The sequence below is a fragment of the Heptranchias perlo genome, unplaced genomic scaffold, assembly GCF_035084215.1.
Source record: "Heptranchias perlo isolate sHepPer1 unplaced genomic scaffold, sHepPer1.hap1 HAP1_SCAFFOLD_372, whole genome shotgun sequence".
Classification (NCBI taxonomy): domain Eukaryota; kingdom Metazoa; phylum Chordata; class Chondrichthyes; order Hexanchiformes; family Hexanchidae; genus Heptranchias; species Heptranchias perlo.
This window is the reverse complement of record NW_027139384.1, coordinates 23,446-46,511: the sequence shown is the minus strand read 5'-3', so window position 1 is coordinate 46,511 and position 23,066 is coordinate 23,446. Positions and strand designations below refer to the sequence as shown.

At 54.5% G+C, this 23,066-nt stretch overlaps 1 protein-coding gene across 1 annotated transcript in view; it reads left to right on the top strand.

Moving 5' to 3' along the window:
* LOC137311619 (plexin A3-like) overlaps nt 1–23,066 on the top strand; it is a gene marked incomplete at its 3' end in the record, with an annotated part of 195,978 nt that overhangs the window by 149,695 nt on the left and 23,217 nt on the right. Inside the window, exons 13-17 of the mRNA XM_067978717.1 lie at nt 2,036–2,156; nt 4,690–4,826; nt 5,280–5,450; nt 17,269–17,362; nt 21,625–21,864. Of these exons, the coding sequence (XP_067834818.1) occupies nt 2,036–2,156; nt 4,690–4,826; nt 5,280–5,450; nt 17,269–17,362; nt 21,625–21,864 (763 nt within the window). The remainder of the gene's footprint in view (nt 1–2,035; nt 2,157–4,689; nt 4,827–5,279; nt 5,451–17,268; nt 17,363–21,624; nt 21,865–23,066) is intronic.

The window sequence follows — 23,066 nt, the reverse complement described above, 5'->3', positions numbered from 1 at the left end:
GTTTATAGAGGGTGTGTGTTACTGTACACAGTCCCTGTTTATAGAGGGTGTGTGTTACTGTACACGGTCCCTGTTTATAGAGGGTGTGTGTTACTGTACACAGTCCCTGTTTATGGAGGGTGTGTGTTGCTGTACACAGTCCCTGTTTATGGAGGGTGTGTGTTACTGTACACAGTCCCTGTTTATAGAGGGTGTGTGTTACTGTACACAGTCCCTGTTTATGGAGGGTGTGTGTTGCTGTACACAGTCCCTGTTTATGGAGGGTGTGTGTTACTGTACACAGTCCCTGTTTATAGAGGGTGTGTGTTACTGTACACGGTCCCTGTTTATAGAGGGTGTGTGTTACTGTACACGGTCCCTGTTTATAGAGGGTGTGTGTTACTGTACACAGTCCCTGTTTATGGAGGGTGTGTGTTGCTGTACACAGTCCCTGTTTATGGAGGGTGTGTGTTACTGTACACAGTCCCTGTTTATAGAGGGTGTGTGTTACTGTACACAGTCCCTGTTTATAGAGGGTGTGTGTTACTGTACACAGTCCCTGTTTATAGAGGGTGTGTGTTACTGTACACAGTCCCTGTTTATAGAGGGTGTGTGTTACTGTACACAGTCCCTGTTTATAGAGGGTGTGTGTTACTGTGCACGGTCCCTGTTTATAGAGGGCGTGTGTTACTGTACACAGTCCCTGTTTATGGAGGGTGTGTGTTACTGTACACAGTCCCTGTTTATAGAGGGCGTGTGTTACTGTGCACAGTCCCTGTTTATACAGGGTGTGTGTTACTGTACACAGTCCCTGTTTATGGAGGGTGTGTGTTACTGTACACAGTCCCTGTTTATAGAGGGTGTGTGTTACTGTACACAGTCCCTGTTTATAGAGGGTGTGTGTTACTGTACACAGTCCCTGTTTATAGAGGGTGTGTGTTACTGTACACAGTCCCTGTTTATAGAGGGTGTGTGTTACTGTACACAGTCCCTGTTTATACAGGGTGTGTGTTGCTGTACACAGTCCCTGTTTATAGAGGGTGTGTGTTACTGTACACAGTCCCTGTTTATAGAGGGTGTGTGTTACTGTACACGGTCCCTGTTTACGGACGGTGTGTGTTACTGTACACGGGCCCTGTTTACACAGGGTGTGTGTTACTGTACACAGTCCCTGTTTATAGAGGGTGTGTGTTACTGTACACGGTCCCTGTGTATACAGGGTGTGTGTTACTGTACACAGTCCCTGTTTATCGAGGCTGTGTGTTACTGTACACAGTCCCTGTTTATAGAGGGTGTGTGTTACTGTACACGGTTCCTGTTTACACAGGGTGTGTGTTACTGTACGCGGTCCCTGTTTACACAGGCTGTGTGTTACTGTACGCGGTTCCTGTTTACACAGGCTGTGTGTTACTGTACGCGGTTCCTGTTTACACAGGCTGTGTGTTACTGTACGCGGTTCCTGTTTACACAGGCTGTGTGTTACTGTACGCGGTTCCTGTTTACACAGGCTGTGTGTTACTGTACGCGGTTCCTGTTTACACAGGGCGTGTGTTACTGTACGCGGTCCCTGTTTACACAGGGCGTGTGTTACTGTACGCGGTCCCTGTTTACACAGGCTGTGTTACTGTACACGGTTCCTGTTTACACAGGCTGTGTGTTACTGTACACAGTCCCTGTTTATAGAGGGTGTGTGTTACTGTACGCAGTTCCTGTTTACACAGGCTGTGTGTTACTGTACGCGGTCCCTGTTTACACAGGCTGTGTGTTACTGTACGCGGTTCCTGTTTACACAGGCTGTGTGTTACTGTACACGGTTCCTGTTTCGTTAATGGACCCCGTATCGTGTGTGCTCCCAGGGTGAGTTCGATGGAGGTTTCCACTGGAGCTCTGAGTGATGGGCATGGGATGGGTCCTTGGTTGGGGGAGGTGGTGAGGGGCTCACTGGGCACTGTGTCGGGGCAGTGCCTGGTGTCTGTTGGCAGTGTTGGTTTTACAGTCCCTGCCGATGTTCTGAGCTCTCTCTCTCTCTCTCTCTCTCTCTGTTTGTTGCACACAGCATCGTCTGTGAGATGGATGATTCTTTCTCATCACACCCTGTCGCAGGACCAGTCGAGCTGTGTGTGGGAGACTGCAGCCCGAATTACAGGACCAAGTCACAGCAAACCTACAGCTTTGTGGTATGTTCACTCTCCATGATCATTCCTCATCTTCTCTTAGTGAGTACACTCGCTGCATCGAACTCCCGTGTTACTCCCTCTCTCTGTCTCTCGCTCTCTCTCTCTCTCTCTCTCTCTCTGTCTCACTGCGTCTCTCCCTCCCTCCCTCTCTCTCTCTCTCTCTCTCTCAGTGCGCCTCTCCCTCTCTCTCCCTCTCTCTCTGTTCTCTCTCACTCTCTCTCCCTCTCTCTCACTGTGTCTCTCCCTCTCTCTGTTCTCTCACTCTCTCTCCCTCTCTCTCACTGCGTCTCTCCCTCTCTCTGTTCTCTCACTCTCTCTCCCTCTCTCTCACTGCGTCTCTCCCTCCCTCTCTCTCTCTCTGTTCTCTCTCACTCTCTCTCTCACTGCGCCTCTCCCTCTCTCTCCTTCTCTCTCTGTTCTCTCTCACTGCGCCTCTCCCTCTCTCTTCTTCTCTCTCTGTTCTCTCTCACTGTCTCCCTCTCTCTCACTGCGTGTCTCCCTCTCTCTCCCTCTCTCTCTGTTCTCTCTCACTCTCTCCCTCTCTCTCACTGCGTCTTTCCCTCTCTCCCTCTCTCTCTGTTCTCTCTCACTCTCTCTGTATCACTGCGTCTCTCCCTCTCCCTCCCTCTCTCTCTGTTCTCTCTCTTTCTCACTGCACCTCTCCCTCCCTCCTCTCTCTGTTCTCTCTCACTCTCTCTCTCTCTCACTGCGCCTCTCCCTCTCTCCTCTCTCTAACCTTCTCCCTCTCTCTCCCTCTCCCTCTCTCTCACTGCGTCTCTCCCTCTCTCTCCGTCTCTCTCTCTTTGCTATCTTTCACTCTATCTCTCCCTTTTTCCCTCCCTCTCTCCCTGTTCTCTCTGCTTTTTTCCCTCTGTTTCCCTGCTTTTCTGTGTGTGTCTCTCTCTCTGTGTCTCTCTCTATCTCTCTCTCTGTCTCGCTCTCGCTCTCTCTCTCTGTCTCGCTCTCTCTCTCTGTCTCGCTCTCTCTCTCTGTCTCGCTCTCTCTCTCTGTCTCGCTCTCTCTCTCTGTCTCGCTCTCTCTTTCTCTCTCTCTCTCTCTTTGTCTCTCTCTCTCGTCTCTCTCTATCCCTCTCTCGCTCTCTCTTTCTGTCTCTCTCTCTGTCTCTCTCTCTCTCTCTCGTCTCTCTCTATCCCTCTCTCGCTCTCTCTTTCTGTCTCTTTGTCGCTCTCTCTCGCTCTCTCTCTCTCTCTCTCGTCTCTCTCTATCCCTCTCTCGCTCTCTCTTTCTGTCTCTCTCTCTCTCATCTCTCTCTATCCCTCTCTCGCTCTCTCTTTCTGTCTCTCTCTCTGTCTCTCTCTCTCTCTCGTCTCTCTCTATCCCTCTCTCGCTCTCTCTTTCTGTCTCTCTCTCTCGCCTCTCTCTATCCCTCTCTCGCTCTCTCTTTCTGTCTCTCTCTCTGTCTCTCTCTCTCTCTCTCTCGTCTCTCTCTCGTCTCTCTCTATCCCTCTCTCGCTCTCTCTTTCTGTCTCTCTCTCGCTCTCTCTCTCTCTTTTCTTTCCCTCTCTCTCCCTGATATCTCTGCTTGAATTCTGTTTCCCTGCTTTTCTGTCTGTCTGTTCCTCTCTCTCTCATTCTCTGCTTTGCTCTGCCCCCCTTCCCTTCTGCCCTGTGCCCCTCTTTGTCTCTTTCGCTTGTCTGAAGGCAATGAGAATTGCTGGCGGGTGTATTACGAGCAGCCTGTGCTTTACACTCCATTGTTCCAGGGGCTTCTTGCTTTAATGTAGGCCATTCCTCCGGTGCAGCTCCCATCGCGTTACGGGAATAACATTAAGACGAGCTGTCGGCGTTTCACTCTGTGTTATGGAACAGAAATCCTTGCAACAGATGGCCCAAAGTTCAGGATCTCGTTCAAAATGTACCGTGGGTGAGGGGAGCACACTTGGCTGGGACAGTAAGACCCCAAGGAGGCTCTCCCCTCGTCTTAGCTAAAGCAAAGAAGGAACTCCCGTTTCTCCGGCCCCTTTCACCCCCTCAGGACGTCCCAAAGCGTTTCACAGCCAACGAGGTACTTTTTTTTTTGAAGTGTGCTCACTGTTGTAATGTGGGAAACGCAGCAGCCGATTTGCGCACAGCAAGATCCCACAAACAGCCAATGTGGTAAATGACCCAGATCATCTGTTTTTTTTAGCGATGTTTGTTGAGGGATAAATATCGGCCCCAGGACCCCGGGGAGAACTCCCCCTCCCCCCTCCTGCTCTTCTTCCAGTAGCGGCCGTGGGATCTTTTACGTCCCGCCTGAGAGGGGCAGACGGGGGGGGGGCCTGGGTTTAACGTCTCATCCCGAAAGACGGCCCCCTCCGACTGCGCGGCGCTCCCTCGGTACCGGCCACCGGGGTGGGGAATGTCGGGGCCTGGATTACGGGGCTCGAGTCTCTGGAGTGAGGTGGGGGGGCTCGAACCCTCGAGCGCCTGACTCCGAGAGTGAGGCCCACCGAGGCAGGGCCGACCCCCTTGTTAGACGGCGAGACCTGTACCCACCAGTACTGTAATCTCCTTTTCTCCTTTCTCTCAGACCCCAAGCTTCAGTAGAGTCAGTCCGGAGAGAGGCCCCGCCTCAGGCGGGACACGGCTAACAATCTTTGGCAGGCACCTCGACGCCGGGAGCTCTGTCAGGGCCTCCGTGGGAGGAGCAGAATGCCAGTTCATCAGGTACGTGTTAAGGAGCAGTTGAAAGCTTGGCCTCCTTCGGAGGGTCAGTACTGAGGGAGCGCCGCACTGTCGGAGGGTCGGTACTGAGGGAGCGCCGCACTGTCGGAGGGTCAGTACTGAGGGAGCGCCGCACTGTCGGAGGGTCAGTACTGAGGGAGCGCCGCACTGTCGGAGGGTCGGTACTGAGGGAGCGCCGCACTGTCGGAGGGTCAGTACTGAGGGAGCGCCGCACTGTGGGAGGGTCAGTACTGTAACTGAAGTCCCTCCTCCCTGGGTGCCATTTTGGTCAATCTCCCCTTGACCGTCTCTGCTCCACGGAGAACAATCTCGCCAGTGGGAATCAGTATTTCCCAGGCCGAGAGTCGATCCCAACGGGGCCTCGAGGTCCGGTTCTTCCTCTCGGCTGAGTCTTTGTCCCTTTCCACTGACTCCCCTCCCCTCTCTCGACTGCAGGAGGATCCTGAGGGAAATTGTGTGCATCACCTCAGCCTCGCTGTCTGGACCTGGAACCTCCTTCATCACAGTCAACATCGACCGGGCTGAGATCTCCAACATCGCCCAGAGCTACGTCTACGTCGAGGACCCCACCGTCACCAGGGTGGAGCCCGATTGGACCATCGTCAAGTGAGGAGGCCTCCGTGCTGTTTAATTTTTTACGCCGTTCGGCTCTTTCTTAAAAGCTCCCCTTTCGCTGCACGAGACTGACGAGACGTCTCGTGCAGCGAAACATCTCGCGTGCAAGGTCCCGTGGGTCCAGGCCCTGCCCTCGCCACCCCCTCCCCCCCATCGGCCCTTTTTCGTGTCTGCGCTATTCGACTGCTTGGGGCATCACAGCCCAGGCCTTACCCCCAGGACAAAACAGGGGCATTTTTCCAGCCCTGGATGGCGATCTGGAGTGGAAAATCGGGCTGATTTTTTTTCCCCCACTGGTCAATGGTAGCCTCCCTCTCCCCATTGGTCGATGATAGCCCTCTCCCCACGACCGATGATAGCCCTCTCCCCACGACCGATGATAGCCCTCTCCCCACCGGTCGATGATAGCCCTCTCCCCACCGGTCGATGATAGCCCTCTCCCCACTGGTCGATGATAGCCCTCTCCCCACTATCGATGATAGCCCTCTCCCCACTGGTCGATGATAGCCCTCTCCCCACTGGTCGATGATAGCCCTCTCCCCACTGGTCGATGATAGCCCTCTCCCCACTGGTCGATGATAGCCCTCTCCCCACTATCGATGATAGCCCTCTCCCCACTGGTCGATGATAGCCCTCTCCCCACTATCGATGATAGCCCTCTCCCCACTGGTCGATGATAGCCCTCTCCCCACTATCGATGATAGCCCTCTCCCCACTATCGATGATAGCCCTCTCCCCACTGGTCGATGATAGCCCTCTCCCCACCGGTCGATGATAGCCCTCTCCCCACTATCGATGATAGCCCTCTCCCCACTATCGATGATAGCCCTCTCCCCACTGGTCGATGATAGCCCTCTCCCCACTATCGATGATAGCCCTCTCCCCACTATCGATGATAGCCCTCTCCCCACTATCGATGATAGCCCTCTCCCCACTATCGATGATAGCCCTCTCCCCACTATCGATGATAGCCCTCTCCCCACTATCGATGATAGCCCTCTCCCCACTATCGATGATAGCCCTCTCCCCACTATCGATGATAGCCCTCTCCCCACTATCGATGATAGCCCTCTCCCCACTATCGATGATAGCCCTCTCCCCACTATCGATGATAGCCCTCTCCCCACTATCGATGATAGCCCTCTCCCCACTGGTCGATGATAGCCCTCTCCCCACTATCGATGATAGCCCTCTCCCCACTGGTCGATGATAGCCCTCTCCCCACCGGTCGATGATAGCCCTCTCCCCACTATCGATGATAGCCCTCTCCCCACTGGTCGATGATAGCCCTCTCCCCACTATCGATGATAGCCCTCTCCCCACTGGTCGATGATAGCCCTCTCCCCACTATCGATGATAGCCCTCTCCCCACTATCGATGATAGCCCTCTCCCCACTGGTCGATGATAGCCCTCTCCCCACCGGTCGATGATAGCCCTCTCCCCACTATCGATGATAGCCCTCTCCCCACCGGTCGATGATAGCCCTCTCCCCACTATCGATGACAGCCCTCTCCCCACTGGTCGATGATAGCCCTCTCCCCACTAGTCGATGATAGCCCTCTCCCCACTATCGATGATCGCCCTCTCCCCACTGGTCGATGAAAGCCCTCTCCCCACTATCGATGATAGCCCTCTCCCCACTATCGATGATAGCCCTCTCCCCACTATCGATGATAGCCCTCTCCCCACTATCGATGATAGCCCTCTCCCCACTATCGATGATAGCCCTCTCCCCACTATCGATGATAGCCCTCTCCCCACTATCGATGATAGCCCTCTCCCCACTATCGATGATAGCCCTCTCCCCACTATCGATGATAGCCCTCTCCCCACTATCGATGATAGCCCTCTCCCCACTATCGATGATAGCCCTCCCCCCACCGGCCGACGGCCGCCCTCTCCCCACTATCGATGATAGCCCTCTCCCCACTATCGATGATAGCCCTCTCCCCACTATCGATGATAGCCCTCTCCCCACTATCGATGATAGCCCTCTCCCCACTATCGATGATAGCCCTCTCCCCACTATCGATGATAGCCCTCTCCCCACCGGTCGATGATAGCCCTCTCCCCACCGGTCGATGATAGCCCTCTCCCCACTGGTCGATGATAGCCCTCTCCCCACTGGTCGATGATAGCCCTCTCCCCACTGGTCGATGATAGCCCTCTCCCCACTATCGATGATAGCCCTCTCCCCACTATCGATGATAGCCCTCTCCCCACTGGTCGATGATAGCCCTCTCCCCACTATCGATGATAGCCCTCTCCCCACTGGTCGATGATAGCCCTCTCCCCACTGGTCGATGATAGCCCTCTCCCCACTATCGATGATAGCCCTCTCCCCACTATCGATGATAGCCCTCTCCCCACTGGTCGATGATAGCCCTCTCCCCACTATCGATGATAGCCCTCTCCCCACTATCGATGATAGCCCTCTCCCCACTATCGATGATAGCCCTCTCCCCACTATCGATGATAGCCCTCTCCCCACTATTCGATGATAGCCCTCTCCCCACTATCGATGATAGCCCTCTCCCCACTGGTCGATGATAGCCCTCTCCCCACTATCGATGATAGCCCTCTCCCCACTATCGATGATAGCCCTCTCCCCACTGGTCGATGATAGCCCTCTCCCCACTGGTCGATGATAGCCCTCTCCCCACTGGTCGATGATAGCCCTCTCCCCACTATCGATGATAGCCCTCTCCCCACTATCGATGATAGCCCTCTCCCCACTATCGATGATAGCCCTCTCCCCACTATCGATGATAGCCCTCTCCCCACTGGTCGATGATAGCCCTCTCCCCACTATCGATGATAGCCCTCTCCCCACTGGTCGATGATAGCCCTCTCCCCACTATCGATGATAGCCCTCTCCCCACTGGTCGATGATAGCCCTCTCCCCACTATCGATGATAGCCCTCTCCCCACTATCGATGATAGCCCTCTCCCCACTATCGATGATAGCCCTCTCCCCACTGGTCGATGATAGCCCTCTCCCCACTATCGATGAAAGCCCTCTCCCCACTGGTCGATGATAGCCCTCTCCCCACTATCGATGATAGCCCTCTCCCCACTATCGATGATAGCCCTCTCCCCACTATCGATGATAGCCCTCTCCCCACTATCGATGATAGCCCTCTCCCCACTGGTCGATGATAGCCCTCTCCCCACCGATCGATGATAGCCCTCTCCCCACCGGTCGATGATAGCCCTCTCCCCACCGGTCGATGATAGCCCTCTCCCCACTATCGATGATAGCCCTCTCCCCACTATCGATGATAGCCCTCTCCCCACTATCGATGATAGCCCTCTCCCCACTATCGATGATAGCCCTCTCCCCACTATCGATGATAGCCCTCTCCCCACTATCGATGATAGCCCTCTCCCCACTATCGATGATATCCCTCTCCCCACTATCGATGATAGCCCTCTCCCCACTATCGATGATAGCCCTCTCCCCACTATCGATGATAGCCCTCTCCCCACTATCGATGATAGCCCTCTCCCCACTATCGATGATAGCCCTCTCCCCACTATCGATGATAGCCCTCTCCCCACTGGTCGATGATAGCCCTCTCCCCACCGGTCGATGATAGCCCTCTCCCCACTATCGATGATAGCCCTCTCCCCACTGGTCGATGATAGCCCTCTCCCCACTGGTCGATGATAGCCCTCTCCCCACTATCGATGATAGCCCTCTCCCCACTATCGATGATAGCCCTCTCCCCACTATCGATGATAGCCCTCTCCCCACTGGTCGATGATAGCCCTCTCCCCACTGGTCGATGATAGCCCTCTCCCCACTGTCGATGATACCTCTCCCCTATCGTGATAGCTCGGGATGAAGCCCTCTCCCACGTCGATGATAGCCCTCCCCACTGGTCGATGATAGCCCTCTCCCCACTGGTCGATGATAGCCCTCTCCCCACTGTCGATGATAGCCCTCTCCCCACTATCGATGATAGCCCACTCCCCACTATCGATGATAGCCCTCTCCCCACTATCGATGATAGCCCTCTCCCCACTGGTCGATGATAGCCCTCTCCCCACTGGTCGATGATAGCCCTCTCCCCACTGGTCGATGATAGCCCTCTCCCCACTGGTCGATGATAGCCCTCTCCCCACTATCGATGATAGCCCTCTCCCCACTATCGATGATAGCCCTCTCCCCACTATCGATGATAGCCCTCTCCCCACTATCGATGATAGCCCTCTCCCCACCGGTCGATGATAGCCCTCTCCCCACCGGTCGATGATAGCCCTCTCCCCACTGGTCGATGATAGCCCTCTCCCCACTGGTCGATGATAGCCCTCTCCCCACTATCGATGATAGCCCTCTCCCCACTATCGATGATAGCCCTCTCCCCACCGGTCGATGATAGCCCTCTCCCCACTATCGATGATAGCCCTCTCCCCACTATCGATGATAGCCCTCTCCCCACTATCGATGATAGCCCTCTCCCCACTATCGATGATAGCCCTCTCCCCACTATCGATGATAGCCCTCTCCCCACTATCGATGATAGCCCTCTCCCCACTATCGATGATAGCCCTCTCCCCACTATCGATGATAGCCCTCTCCCCACTATCGATGATAGCCCTCTCCCCACTATCGATGATAGCCCTCTCCCCACTATCGATGATAGCCCTCTCCCCACTGGTCGATGATAGCCCTCTCCCCACTATCGATGATAGCCCTCTCCCCACTATCGATGATAGCCCTCTCCCCACTATCGATGATAGCCCTCTCCCCACTATCGATGATAGCCCTCTCCCCACTATCGATGATAGCCCTCTCTCCACTGGTCGATGATAGCCCTCTCCCCACTATCGATGATAGCCCTCTCTCCACTGGTCGATGATAGCCCTCTCCCCACTGTTCGATGATAGCCCTCTCCCCACTGGTCGATGATAGCCCTCTCCCCACTGGTCGATGATAGCCCTCTCCCCACTATCGATGATAGCCCTCTCCCCACTATCGATGATAGCCCTCTCCCCACTATCGATGATAGCCCTCTCCCCACTGGTCGATGATAGCCCTCTCCCCACTGGTCGATGATAGCCCTCTCCCCACTATCGATGATAGCCCTCTCCCCACTATCGATGATAGCCCTCTCCCCACTATCGATGATAGCCCTCTCCCCACTATCGATGATAGCCCTCTCCCCACTATCGATGATAGCCCTCTCCCCACTATCGATGATAGCCCTCTCCCCACTGGTCGATGATAGCCCTCTCCCCACTATCGATGATAGCCCTCTCCCCACTGGTCGATGATAGCCCTCTCCCCACTATCGATGATAGCCCTCTCCCCACTGGTCGATGATAGCCCTCTCCCCACTATCGATGATAGCCCTCTCCCCACTGGTCGATGATAGCCCTCTCCCCACTATCGATGATAGCCCTCTCCCCACTATCGATGATAGCCCTCTCCCCACTGGTCGATGATAGCCCTCTCCCCACTGGTCGATGATAGCCCTCTCCCCACTATCGATGATAGCCCTCTCCCCACTATCGATGATAGCCCTCTCCCCACTATCGATGATAGCCCTCTCCCCACTATCGATGATAGCCCTCTCCCCACTATCGATGATAGCCCTCTCCCCACTATCGATGATAGCCCTCTCCCCACTGGTCGATGATAGCCCTCTCCCCACCGGTCGATGATAGCCCTCTCCCCACTGGTCGATGATAGCCCTCTCCCCACTAACGATGATAGCCCTCTCCCCACCGGTCGATGATAGCCCTCTCCCCACCGGTCGATGATAGCCCTCTCCCCACTATCGATGATAGCCCTCTCCCCACTGGTCGATGATAGCCCTCTCCCCACTATCGATGATAGCCCTCTCCCCACTATCGATGATAGCCCTCTCCCCACTATCGATGATAGCCCTCTCCCCACTGGTCGATGATAGCCCTCTCCCCACTATCGATGATAGCCCTCTCCCCACTGGTCGATGATAGCCCTCTCCCCACCGGTCGATGATAGCCCTCTCCCCACTATCGATGATAGCCCTCTCCCCACTGGTCGATGATAGCCCTCTCCCCACTATCGATGATAGCCCTCTCCCCACTATCGATGATAGCCCTCTCCCCACTATCGATGATAGCCCTCTCCCCACTGGTCGATGATAGCCCTCTCCCCACTGGTCGATGATAGCCCTCTCCCCACCGGTCGATGATAGCCCTCTCCCCACTATCGATGATAGCCCTCTCCCCACTGGTCGATGATAGCCCTCTCCCCACTATCGATGATAGCCCTCTCCCCACTATCGATGATCGCCCTCTCCCCACTGGTCGATGATAGCCCTCTCCCCACTGGTCGATGATAGCCCTCTCCCCACTATCGATGATAGCCCTCTCCCCACTGGTCGATGAAAGCCCTCTCCCCACTATCGATGATAGCCCTCTCCCCACTATCGATGATAGCCCTCTCCCCACTATCGATGATAGCCCTCTCCCCACTATCGATGATAGCCCTCTCCCCAGTATCGATGATAGCCCTCTCCCCACTATCGATGATAGCCCTCTCCCCACTATCGATGATAGCCCTCTCCCCACTATCGATGATAGCCCTCTCCCCACTGGTCGATGATAGCCCTCTCCCCACTATCGATGATAGCCCTCTCCCCACTATCGATGATCGCCCTCTCCCCACTGGTCGATGATAGCCCTCTCCCCACTGGTCGATGATAGCCCTCTCCCCACTATCGATGATAGCCCTCTCCCCACTGGTCGATGAAAGCCCTCTCCCCACTATCGATGATAGCCCTCTCCCCACTATCGATGATAGCCCTCTCCCCACTATCGATGATAGCCCTCTCCCCACTATCGATGATAGCCCTCTCCCCAGTATCGATGATAGCCCTCTCCCCACTATCGATGATAGCCCTCTCCCCACTATCGATGATAGCCCTCTCCCCACTATCGATGATAGCCCTCTCCCCACTGGTCGATGATAGCCCTCTCCCCACTATCGATGATAGCCCTCCCCCCACCGGCCGACGGCCGCCCTCTCCCCACTATCGATGATAGCCCTCTCCCCACTATCGATGATAGCCCTCTCCCCACTCTCGATGATAGCCCTCTCCCCACTATCGATGATAGCCCTCTCCCCACTATCGATGATAGCCCTCTCCCCACTATCGATGATAGCCCTCTCCCCACTATCGATGATAGCCCTCTCCCCACTATCGATGATAGCCCTCTCCCCACTATCGATGATAGCCCTCTCCCCACTATCGATGATAGCCCTCTCCCCACTCTCGATGATAGCCCTCTCCCCACTATCGATGATAGCCCTCTCCCCACTATCGATGATAGCCCTCTCCCCACTATCGATGATAGCCCTCTCCCCACTATCGATGATAGCCCTCTCCCCACTATCGATGATAGCCCTCTCCCCACTATCGATGATAGCCCTCTCCCCACTATCGATGATAGCCCTCTCCCCACTATCGATGATAGCCCTCTCCCCACTGGTCGATGATAGCCCTCTCCCCACCGATCGATGATAGCCCTCTCCCCACCGGTCGATGATAGCCCTCTCCCCACCGGTCGATGATAGCCCTCTCCCCACTATCGATGATAGCCCTCTCCCCACTATCGATGATAGCCCTCTCCCCACTATCGATGATAGCCCTCTCCCCACTATCGATGATAGCCCTCTCCCCACTATCGATGATAGCCCTCTCCCCACTATCGATGATAGCCCTCTCCCCACTATCGATGATAGCCCTCTCCCCACTATCGATGATAGCCCTCTCCCCACTATCGATGATATCCCTCTCCCCACTATCGATGATATCCCTCTCCCCACTATCGATGATAGCCCTCTCCCCACTATCGATGATAGCCCTCTCCCCACTATCGATGATAGCCCTCTCCCCACTATCGATGATAGCCCTCTCCCCACTATCGATGATAGCCCTCTCCCCACTATCGATGATAGCCCTCTCCCCACTATCGATGATAGCCCTCTCCCCACTATCGATGATAGCCCTCTCCCCACTGGTCGATGATAGCCCTCTCCCCACCGGTCGATGATAGCCCTCTCCCCACTATCGATGATAGCCCTCTCCCCACTGGTCGATGATAGCCCTCTCCCCACTGGTCGATGATAGCCCTCTCCCCACTATCGATGATAGCCCTCTCCCCACTATCGATGATAGCCCTCTCCCCACTGGTCGATGATAGCCCTCTCCCCACTGGTCGATGATAGCCCTCTCCCCACTGGTCGATGATAGCCCTCTCCCCACTATCGATGATAGCCCTCTCCCCACCGGTCGATGATAGCCCTCTCCCCACCGGTCGATGATAGCCCTCTCCCCACTGGTCGATGATAGCCCTCTCCCCACTATCGATGATAGCCCTCTCCCCACCGGTCGATGATAGCCCTCTCCCCACTATCGATGATAGCCCTCTCCCCACTATCGATGATAGCCCTCTCCCCACTATCGATGATAGCCCTCTCCCCACTATCGATGATAGCCCTCTCCCCACTGGTCGATGATAGCCCTCTCCCCACTGGTCGATGATAGCCCTCTCCCCACTGGTCGATGATAGCCCTCTCCCCACTATCGATGATAGCCCTCTCCCCACTATCGATGATAGCCCTCTCCCCACTATCGATGATAGCCCTCTCCCCACCGGTCGATGATAGCCCTCTCCCCACCGGTCGATGATAGCCCTCTCCCCACCGGTCGATGATAGCCCTCTCCCCACTGGTCGATGATAGCCCTCTCCCCACTATCGATGATAGCCCTCTCCCCACTATCGATGATAGCCCTCTCCCCACCGGTCGATGATAGCCCTCTCCCCACTATCGATGATAGCCCTCTCCCCACTATCGATGATAGCCCTCTCCCCACTATCGATGATAGCCCTCTCCCCACTATCGATGATAGCCCTCTCCCCACTATCGATGATAGCCCTCTCCCCACTATCGATGATAGCCCTCTCCCCACTATCGATGATAGCCCTCTCTCCACTGGTCGATGATAGCCCTCTCCCCACTGGTCGATGATAGCCCTCTCCCCACTGGTCGATGATAGCCCTCTCCCCACTATCGATGATAGCCCTCTCCCCACTATCGATGATAGCCCTCTCCCCACTGGTCGATGATAGCCCTCTCCCCACTGGTCGATGATAGCCCTCTCCCCACTATCGATGATAGCCCTCTCCCCACTATCGATGATAGCCCTCTCCCCACTATCGATGATAGCCCTCTCCCCACTATCGATGATAGCCCTCTCCCCACTATCGATGATAGCCCTCTCCCCACTATCGATGATAGCCCTCTCCCCACTGGTCGATGATAGCCCTCTCCCCACTATCGATGATAGCCCTCTCCCCACTGGTCGATGATAGCCCTCTCCCCACTATCGATGATAGCCCTCTCCCCACTGGTCGATGATAGCCCTCTCCCCACTGGTCGATGATAGCCCTCTCCCCACTATCGATGATAGCCCTCTCCCCACTGGTCGATGATAGCCCTCTCCCCACTATCGATGATAGCCCTCTCCCCACTGGTCGATGATAGCCCTCTCCCCACTATCGATGATAGCCCTCTCCCCACTATCGATGATAGCCCTCTCCCCACTGGTCGATGATAGCCCTCTCCCCACTGGTCGATGATAGCCCTCTCCCCACTATCGATGATAGCCCTCTCCCCACTATCGATGATAGCCCTCTCCCCACTATCGATGATAGCCCTCTCCCCACTATCGATGATAGCCCTCTCCCCACTATCGATGATAGCCCTCTCCCCACTGGTCGATGATAGCCCTCTCCCCACCGGTCGATGATAGCCCTCTCCCCACTGGTCGATGATAGCCCTCTCCCCACTATCGATGATAGCCCTCTCCCCACCGGTCGATGATAGCCCTCTCCCCACTATCGATGATAGCCCTCTCCCCACTGGTCGATGATAGCCCTCTCCCCACTATCGATGATAGCCCTCTCCCCACTATCGATGATAGCCCTCTCCCCACTATCGATGATAGCCCTCTCCCCACTATCGATGATAGCCCTCTCCCCACTGGTCGATGATAGCCCTCTCCCCACTATCGATGATAGCCCTCTCCCCACTGGTCGATGATAGCCCTCTCCCCACCGGTCGATGATAGCCCTCTCCCCACTATCGATGATAGCCCTCTCCCCACTGGTCGATGATAGCCCTCTCCCCACTATCGATGATAGCCCTCTCCCCACTATCGATGATAGCCCTCTCCCCACTATCGATGATAGCCCTCTCCCCACTATCGATGATAGCCCTCTCCCCACTGGTCGATGATAGCCCTCTCCCCACCGGTCGATGATAGCCCTCTCCCCACTATCGATGATAGCCCTCTCCCCACTGGTCGATGATAGCCCTCTCCCCACTATCGATGATAGCCCTCTCCCCACTATCGATGATCGCCCTCTCCCCACTGGTCGATGATAGCCCTCTCCCCACTGGTCGATGATAGCCCTCTCCCCACTATCGATGATAGCCCTCTCCCCACTGGTCGATGAAAGCCCTCTCCCCACTATCGATGATAGCCCTCTCCCCACTATCGATGATAGCCCTCTCCCCACTATCGATGATAGCCCTCTCCCCACTATCGATGATAGCCCTCTCCCCAGTATCGATGATAGCCCTCTCCCCACTATCGATGATAGCCCTCTCCCCACTATCGATGATAGCCCTCTCCCCACTATCGATGATAGCCCTCTCCCCACTGGTCGATGATAGCCCTCTCCCCACTATCGATGATAGCCCTCCCCCCACCGGCCGACGGCCGCCCTCTCCCCACTATCGATGATAGCCCTCTCCCCACTATCGATGATAGCCCTCTCCCCACTATCGATGATAGCCCTCTCCCCACTATCGATGATAGCCCTCTCCCCACTATCGATGATAGCCCTCTCCCCACTATCGATGATAGCCCTCTCCCCACTATCGATGATAGCCCTCTCCCCACTATCGATGATAGCCCTCTCCCCACCGGTCGATGATAGCCCTCTCCCCACCGGTCGATGATAGCCCTCTCCCCACCGGTCGATGATAGCCCTCTCCCCACTGGTCGATGATTGCCCTCTCCCCACTGGTCGATGATAGCCCTCTCCCCACTGGTCGATGATAGCCCTCTCCCCACTGGTCGATGATAGCCCTCTCCCCACTATCGATGATAGCCCTCTCCCCACTATCGATGATAGCCCTCTCCCCACTGGTCGATGATAGCCCTCTCCCCACTGGTCGATGATAGCCCTCTCCCCACTGGTCGATGATAGCCCTCTCCTCACTGGTCGATGATAGCCCTCTCCCCACTGGTCGATGATAGCCCTCTCCCCACTACCGATGATAGCCCTCTCCCCACTATCGATGATAGCGCTCTCCCCACTATCGATGATAGCCCTCTCCCCACTGGTCGATGATAGCCCTCTCCCCACTGGTCGATGATAGCCCTCTCCCCACTATCGATGATAGCCCTCTCCCCACTGGTCGATGATAGCCCTCTCCCCACTATCGATGATAGCCCTCTCCCCACTATCGATGATAGCCCTCTCCCCACTGGTCGATGATAGCCCTCTCCCCACTATCGATGATAGCCCTCTCCCCACTATCGATGATAGCCCTCTCCCCACTATCGATGATAGCCCTCTCCCCACCGGCCGCCCTCTCCCCACCGGTCGATTGTAACTCGAGGCGGTGTCTTATTCTGGAAGGTTCCCTCGTCTGCTCCTATTTGTGGACCTGGTTTGTACTTTGGGTTTTGACTGCATGGATCTCTCACTAATTGTAATCCTCCTGTTACCAAATAGTGGGAACACGACACTGACCATAACTGGGAGCAGTTTCCTCACCATCCAGGAACCGAGGGTGAGGGCCATGTACAGAGGAGTGGAGACCAGCAACGTAAGTCTTATGTAAGGCTCCCCCCTTTCCCTAACTTGCCCGCAAAGCCACACCCTCACACGCCCCCATACGCCCACCCACCAACACACCCATCCGCGGAAATATCAATCCATGGCTGTCCAGGGAGACGCTGCAGGCCGTCAGTATTGAAGAATTCGGATGGAAATGAGATAGATATCTTTCAGCATCTTGGGCTGCAGTCTCGCATTAATTTGAGACCCAATCTGTGGTAAGTGCAGGAAGCTTTGGGCCTATGGTTCCCTGCAGCTCTCCACCACTCGGGGGGTTTCCCACCCCTCCAGCCTGGGCCTGTTGGAGACTAATCGGTGAAGATTGATCGCTGTGATTAGACGACAGCTTCATGATCCTCGTATCATGAATCTACCGGGGTGTTAGACGGCGAATTAGATGAGCTTGGTCCCACTGTGTCTCGTGATTCCTGCTCTCGCCCCCTCACGTTCTCCTACACACGTAGACAAAACATACACTAATCTGACACCTAAACCTCTCCGCCTCTCTCTCCTCCTTTAAGACGCTCCTTAAAACCTCCCTCTTTGACCGAGCTTTTGGTCACCTGTCCCAATATCTCCTTACGGGGCTCGGTCTCAAATTCGGTCTGATTGTCGCTCCTGGGAAGGGCCTTGGGGACGTTTTACTACGTTAAAGGGGCTGGGTAAATGCAGGGTGTTGTCATTATGGTCTGGTGGGGAATGATGTGATGATTTGGTGATGATTGCTATGGAGATGAAGTGATGCTTTGAAGCGATTAGTGATGATCTGATAGGATGATATGGTGACAGTGTGATATGGTGACAGTGTGATATGGTGACAGTGTGATATGGCGACAGTGTGATATGGTGACAGTGTGATATGGTGACAGTGTGATATGGCGACGGTATGATATGGTGACGGTATGATATGGTGACGGTGTGATATGGTGACAGTGTGATATGGTGACGGTATGATATGGTGACAGTATGATATGGTGACATGATGTGATTATGGTGACGGTATGATACAGTGACGGTGTGATACGGTGACGGTATGATATGGCGACGGTGTGATATGGCGACGGTGTGATATGGTGACAGTGTGATATGGTGACAGTGTGATATGGCGACGGTATGATATGGTGACGGTGTGATATGGTGACAGTGTGATATGGTGACGGTATGATATGGTGACAGTATGATATGGTGACATGATGTGATTATGGTGACGGTATGATACAGTGACGGTGTGATACGGTGACGGTATGATATGGTGACAGTGTGATATGGCGACGGTATGATATGGTGACAGTGTGATATGGTGACAGTGTGATATGGTGATGTGGTGTGATATGGGTATATGGTGACAGTATGATATGGTGATGGTATGATATGGTGATGGTAGGATATGTTGACGGTGTGATATGTTGACGGTGTGATATGGTGACATGATGTGATATGGTGACGGTGTGATATGGTGACAGTGTGATATGTTGACGGTGTGATATGGTGACGGTGTGATATGGTGACGGTGTGATATGGTGACGGTGTGATATGGTGACATGATGTGATATGGTGACGGTGTGATATGGTGACAGTGTGATATGTTGATGGTGGGATATGGTGACATGATGTGATATGGTGACGGTGTGATATGTTGACGGTGTGATATGGTGACATGATGTGATATGGTGACGGTGTGATATGGTGACGGTGTGATATGTTGACGGTGTGATATGTTGACATGATGTGATATGGTGACGGTGTGATATGTTGACGGTGTGATATGGTGACATGATGTGATATGGTGACGGTGTGATATGGTGATATGGTGACATGATGTGATGTGGTGACTGTGTGATATGGTGACATGATGTGATGTGGTGACTGTGTGATATGGTGACATGATGTGATGTGGTGACGGTGTGATATGGTGATGTGATATGGTGACAGTGTGATACGGTGACGGTGTGATACGGTGACGGTGTGATACGGTGATGTGATGATACGGTGACAGTGTGATATGGTGATGTGATGATACGGTGACGGTGTGATATGGTGATGTGGTTTGGTCACGGTGTGATACGGTGACGGTGTGATACGGTGATGGTGTGATATGGTGACGGTGTGATACAGTGATATGATACAGTGACGGTGTGATATGGTGATGTGATATGGTCACGGTGTGATATGGTGATGGTGTGATATGGTCACGGTGTGATACGGTGACGGTGTGATACGGTGACGGTGTGATATGGTGACGTGATGTGATACGGTGTCGGTGTGATACGGTGTCGGTGTGATACGGTGACGGTGTGATACGGTGACGTGATGTGATACGGTGTCGGTGTGATACGGTGTCGGTGTGATACGGTGTCGGTGTGATACGGTGTCGGTGTGATACGGTGACGGTGTGATACGGTGACGGTGTGATACGGTGTCGGTGTGATACGGTGTCGGTGTGATACGGTGTCGGTGTGATACGGTGACGTGATGTGATACGGTGTCGGTGTGATACGGTGACGTGATGTGATACGGTGTCGGTGTGATACGGTGACGTGATGTGATACGGTGTCGGTGTGATACGGTGACGGTGTGATACGGTGATGGTGTGATACGGTGACATGATGTGTTAAGGTGTCGGTGTGATACGGTGTCGGTGTGATACGGTGGGTGTGATACGGTGGGTGTGATACGGTGTCGGTGTGATAAGGTGTCGGTGTGATACGGTGTCGGTGTGATACGGTATCGGTGTGATACGGTGATGGTGTGATACGATGACGGTGTGATACGGTGACGGTGTGATACGGTGACGGTGTGATACGGTGACGGTGTGATACGGTGACGGTGTGATACGGTGTCGGTGTGATACGGTGTCGGTGTGATACGGTGACGGTGTGATACGGTGACGGTGTGATACGGTGTCGGTGTGATACGGTGGGTGTGATACGGTATCGGTATGATACGGTGACGGTGTGATACGGTGTCGGTGTGATACGGTGACGGTGTGATACGGTGACGGTGTGATACGGTGACGGTGTGATACGGTGTCGGTGTGATACGGTGTCGGTGTGATACGGTGTCGGTGTGATACGGTGTCGGTGTGATACGGTGTCGGTGTGATACGGTGATGGTGTGATATGGTGATGTGATACGGTGACGGTGTGATACGGTGACGGTGTGATATGGTGATGTGATACGGTGTCGGTGTGATACGGTGTCGGTGTGATACGGTGTCGGTGTGATACGGTGTCGGTGTGATACGGTGACTGTGTGATACGGTGACTGTGTGATACGGTGACTGTGTGATACGGTGACGGTGTGATACGGTGACGGTGTGATACGGTGATGTGATACGGTGTCGGTGTGATACGGTGTCGGTGTGATACGGTGTCGGTGTGATACGGTGATGGTGTGATACGGTGATGGTGTGATACGGTGTCGGTGTGATACGGTGTCGGTGTGGTACGGTGACGGTGTGATACGGTGTCGGTGTGATACGGTGACGGTGTGATACGGTGACGGTGTGATACGGTGACGGTGTGATACGGTGACGGTGTGATACGGTGACGGTGTGATACGGTGATGTGATGATACGGTGTCGGTGTGATACGGTGTCGGTGTGATACGGTGACGGTGTGATACGGTGTCGGTGTGATACGGTGACGGTGTGATACGGTATCGGTGTGATACGGTGACGGTGTGATACGGTGACGGTGTGATACGGTGACGGTGTGATACGGTGACGGTGTGATCCCGTGTCGGTGTGATACGGTGACGGTGTGATACGGTGTCGGTGTGATAGGGTGACGGTGTGATACGGTGTCGGTGTGATACGGTGTCGGTGTGATACGGTGTCGGTGTGATACGGTGTCGTGATGATACGGTGTCGGTGTGATACGGTGACGGTGTGATACGGTGTCGGTGTGATACGGTGACGGTGTGATACGGTGACGGTGTGATACGGTGACGGTGTGATACGGTGACGGTGTGATACGGTGACGGTATGATCCGGTGACGGTGTGATCCGGTGACGGTGTGATACGGTGACGGTGTGATACGGTGACGGTGTGATACGGTGACGGTGTGATCCCGTGTCGGTGTGATACGGTGACGGTGTGATACGGTGACGGTGTGATACGTTGATGTAATGATACGGAGATGAGAATTATCATGAACAATAACCCCAACCCACTAGTCTTCTGCTGGGGTTTGTTTGTTTAATGCTATTTTATCTTTCCCGCTCTCGCCCCCCGCCCCCCCCCCCCCCAGACCTGTATCGTCCTGAACGACACGGTGATGCTGTGCCAGGCCCCCGGGATTGTCTCTAACCGGAAGGCCATTGCCCAGAGCGGTGAGCAACCGGAGGAGTTCGGATTCATCCTTGACAACGTCCAATCGCTGCTGAGCCTCAATGGGTCGGTCATCACCTACTTCCCCAATCCGGCCTTCGAATCGTTCGGACCCACTGGCGTCCTGGAGATAAAGCCGGGATCCCCAATCATATTGAAGGTAAACGTGGGGCCAGGGGTCGTTTTCAGGGGAGGGCCCGGAGCCTACAGTGCGGGACCCCTGGAAAGAGTTGGCCTCGGAGAGGCTGCAGAGGAGATCGACCAGAAGGTCACCAGAGATGAGGGGACTCCAATTATGTGGAGAATCTGGGATTGTTCTCCTCGGAGCAGAGAAGGTTCAGGGGAGATTTAATCGAGGGGTTCAAAATCATGGAGGGGTTTTGATGGAGTAAATAAGGAGAACCTGTTCCCAGTGGGCAGGAGGGTCGGTAACCAGAGGACACAGATTTAAGATAATCGGGGAAAGAACCAGAGGGGGAGATGAGGAGACATGTTTTTACAAGTTGTTATGATCGAGAATGTACTGCCGAAAAAGGGTTGTGAGTGGACTTTACTCTGTATCTAACCCTGTACCTGCTCTGGGAGTGTTTGATGGGACAGTGTAGAGGGAGCTTTACTCTGTATCTAACCCTGTACCTGCCCTGGGAGTGTTTGATGGGACAGTGTAGAGGGAGCTTTACTCTGTATCTAACCCTGTACCTGCCCTGGGAGTGTTTGATGGGACAGTGTAGAGGGAGCTTTACTCTGTATCTAACCCTGTACCTGCCCTGGGAGTGTTTGACGGGACAGTGTAGAGGGAGCTTTACTCTGTATCTAACCCTGTACCTGCCCTGGGAGTGTTTGAAGGGACAGTGTAGAGGGAGCTTTACTCTGTATCTAACCCTGTACCTGCCCTGGGAGTGTTTGATGGGACAGTGTAGAGGGAGCTTTCCTCTGGATCTAACCCTGTACCTGCCCTGGGAGTGTTTGACGGGACAGTGTAGAGGGAGCTTTACTCTGTATCTAACCCTGTACCTGACCCTGGGAGTGTTTGACGGGACAGTGTAGAGGGAGCTTTACTCTGTATCTAACCCTGTACCTGCCCTGGGAGTGTTTGATGGGACAGTGTAGAGGGAGCTTTACTCTGTATCTAACCCTGTACCTGCCCTGGGAGTGTTTGACGGGACAGTGTAGAGGGAGCTTTACTCTGTATCTAACCCTGTACCTGCCCTGGGAGTGTTTGACGGGACAGTGTAGAGGGAGCTTTACTCTGTATCTAACCCTGTACCTGCCCTGGGAGTGTTTGACGGGACAGTGTAGAGGGAGCTTTACTCTGTATCTAACCCTGTACCTGCCCTGGGAGTGTTTGACGGGGACAGTGTA